This window comes from Neomonachus schauinslandi, chromosome 1 (assembly GCF_002201575.2).
Source record: "Neomonachus schauinslandi chromosome 1, ASM220157v2, whole genome shotgun sequence".
In the NCBI taxonomy this organism is placed as follows: domain Eukaryota; kingdom Metazoa; phylum Chordata; class Mammalia; order Carnivora; family Phocidae; genus Neomonachus; species Neomonachus schauinslandi.
This window is the reverse complement of record NC_058403.1, coordinates 14,118,694-14,120,466: the sequence shown is the minus strand read 5'-3', so window position 1 is coordinate 14,120,466 and position 1,773 is coordinate 14,118,694. Positions and strand designations below refer to the sequence as shown.

The 1,773-nt window shown below is 45.2% G+C and overlaps 1 protein-coding gene across 1 annotated transcript; it reads left to right on the top strand.

Moving 5' to 3' along the window:
- Window positions 1–1,200: 1,200 nt before the first annotated feature.
- LOC110570047 (keratin-associated protein 13-1-like) lies at window positions 1,201–1,773 on the top strand. Its single transcript, XM_021678017.1, has one exon. The coding sequence runs from the start codon at window positions 1,258–1,260 to the stop codon at window positions 1,771–1,773; it is 516 nt and encodes a 171-aa protein (XP_021533692.1). The 5' UTR covers window positions 1,201–1,257.

Sequence of the window (1,773 nt, the reverse complement as noted above, 5' to 3'; positions counted from 1 at the left end):
CACATGAGAAGGGGGAGGGTCAGAGGGAGAAGCAGACTCCCTGCCGAGCAGGGAGCCCGATGCGGGACTCGATCCCGGGACTCCAGGATCATGACCTGAGCCGAAGGCAGTCGCTTAACCAACTGAGCCACCCAGGCGCCCTGTATTCTTTTTCTTAAAGAAGTGCCACCAAATTATAAACTTCAAGATTCACATAATCTGGATCCCCTCTAGTAAGAAAGCTGGGACAGAAACATGTATCAAAAGTAGGGAGAAAAATATAGGATCTGCCATGACCTTGGAAATACTCAGAGAACATTCAAAATTTTGAGGGGTTGTGGGAGGATAAACCCCAGGATGTTTTGAGCATATAAATGTATTTCACAAAAGCCATGATTTAAGTTCATTTTTAAAAACTTTTATATGATTGAACTAAGCAGTAGAATATCCACAAGTCGTCCAATGGGGTAGAAGAAAGTCTTGACAGACTTGTTCCTCTCTCTACCACTGTCCCTTGTTTCCTCACCTCATCTCAATAGCATCTCCCATTTTAGTTTTCTTCACATGTGCTCATATTGATCTCTTCTTGCTTTAGATTTGATTTCATTTTTCTAAAGACTAAATTTTTACAGCATATTTGTTCAGGATTATGCCCACTTCTAATCATCTCTGTCAATTTTTTTGGCTTACTTTTATAAGAGCCCTCTAGACTGGACATAGTAAGGAATGTTAATAGTAAGTAATAGATGCAAAATTATATTAGAGTGTGAATCAATAGTTTGATGTAGGGGCAATATTTAGAAGATTCCTCATCAAGACCAGATTTCTGCTTCTCAGCCACTGACACAAAAGAGAGATGAATACATTGTAATCTCCCCCCTGGAAAGAAAGCATTATTCAGCCAAAGCTGAGCACATGTACATGCACATGTTTTCATGCCCAGAAAAATCAGAGGGACTTCCCTGGCCATGATGGAGTAGGCATTAATTACAAACCGTCAGAGCATTTGTAACATAGATTTACCTCATTGACATGGGGCATAAAAACAAAATGAGTGAACCCATAAATATAAGATGAAGAGAGGTAGTTAACTCCAATTACAAAAAAAGATTACTGAGTTATATGTATGCATATGAAGGACTCCAAATTTTGAAAAGATGACATTGTGAAGTGCCACACCCATTGCTGAGAGTATATAAATGCCTCCCTTGAGGAGTAAGATATTCAAACACAGAATCTTCTTGCTGTCACTAAGCTGAACTCAGATCTCCTGCCAACATGACCTACAGCAGCTGCTCCAGAAACTACTCCTCCCACTCCTTTGGGGCATACCTGCGCTCCCCAAGCTCCTCCTGTGGCTCTTCCTGCCCCAGCAACCTGGTCTACCACACTGACTTACGCTCTCCCAGCACCTGCCAGCTGGGCTCCTCCCTCCCCAGTGGCTCTCAGGACACCTTCTGTAAGCCCACCAGCCGCCAGACATCCCGTGTGATGTCCAGCCCCTGTCAGACGTCCTACCACCGCCCGAGGACCTCCACGCTCTCCAGTCCTTGCCAGATGACTTGCTCTGGGTCTGTGGGCATTGGGTCCAGCAGCTGCCCTTCCCTGGGCTATGGATCCAGAAGCTGCTACTCACTGGGCTGTGGATCCCAGGGCTCCAGATCCAGGAGTTATGGAGTCTGTGGCTTCCCTTCTCTGGGCTATGGATCCAGATTCTGGCATCCAACCTACTTGGCTTCTAGGAGCTGCCAGTCTCCTTGTTACAGGCCAACTTGTGGATCTGGCTTCTTTTGA

Excerpts from the sequence above, each read along its gene's own strand:
- LOC110570047 (XM_021678017.1), top strand. The coding sequence starts at position 1,258 with ATGACCTACAGCAGCTGCTCCAGAAACTACTCCTCCCACTCCTTTGGG.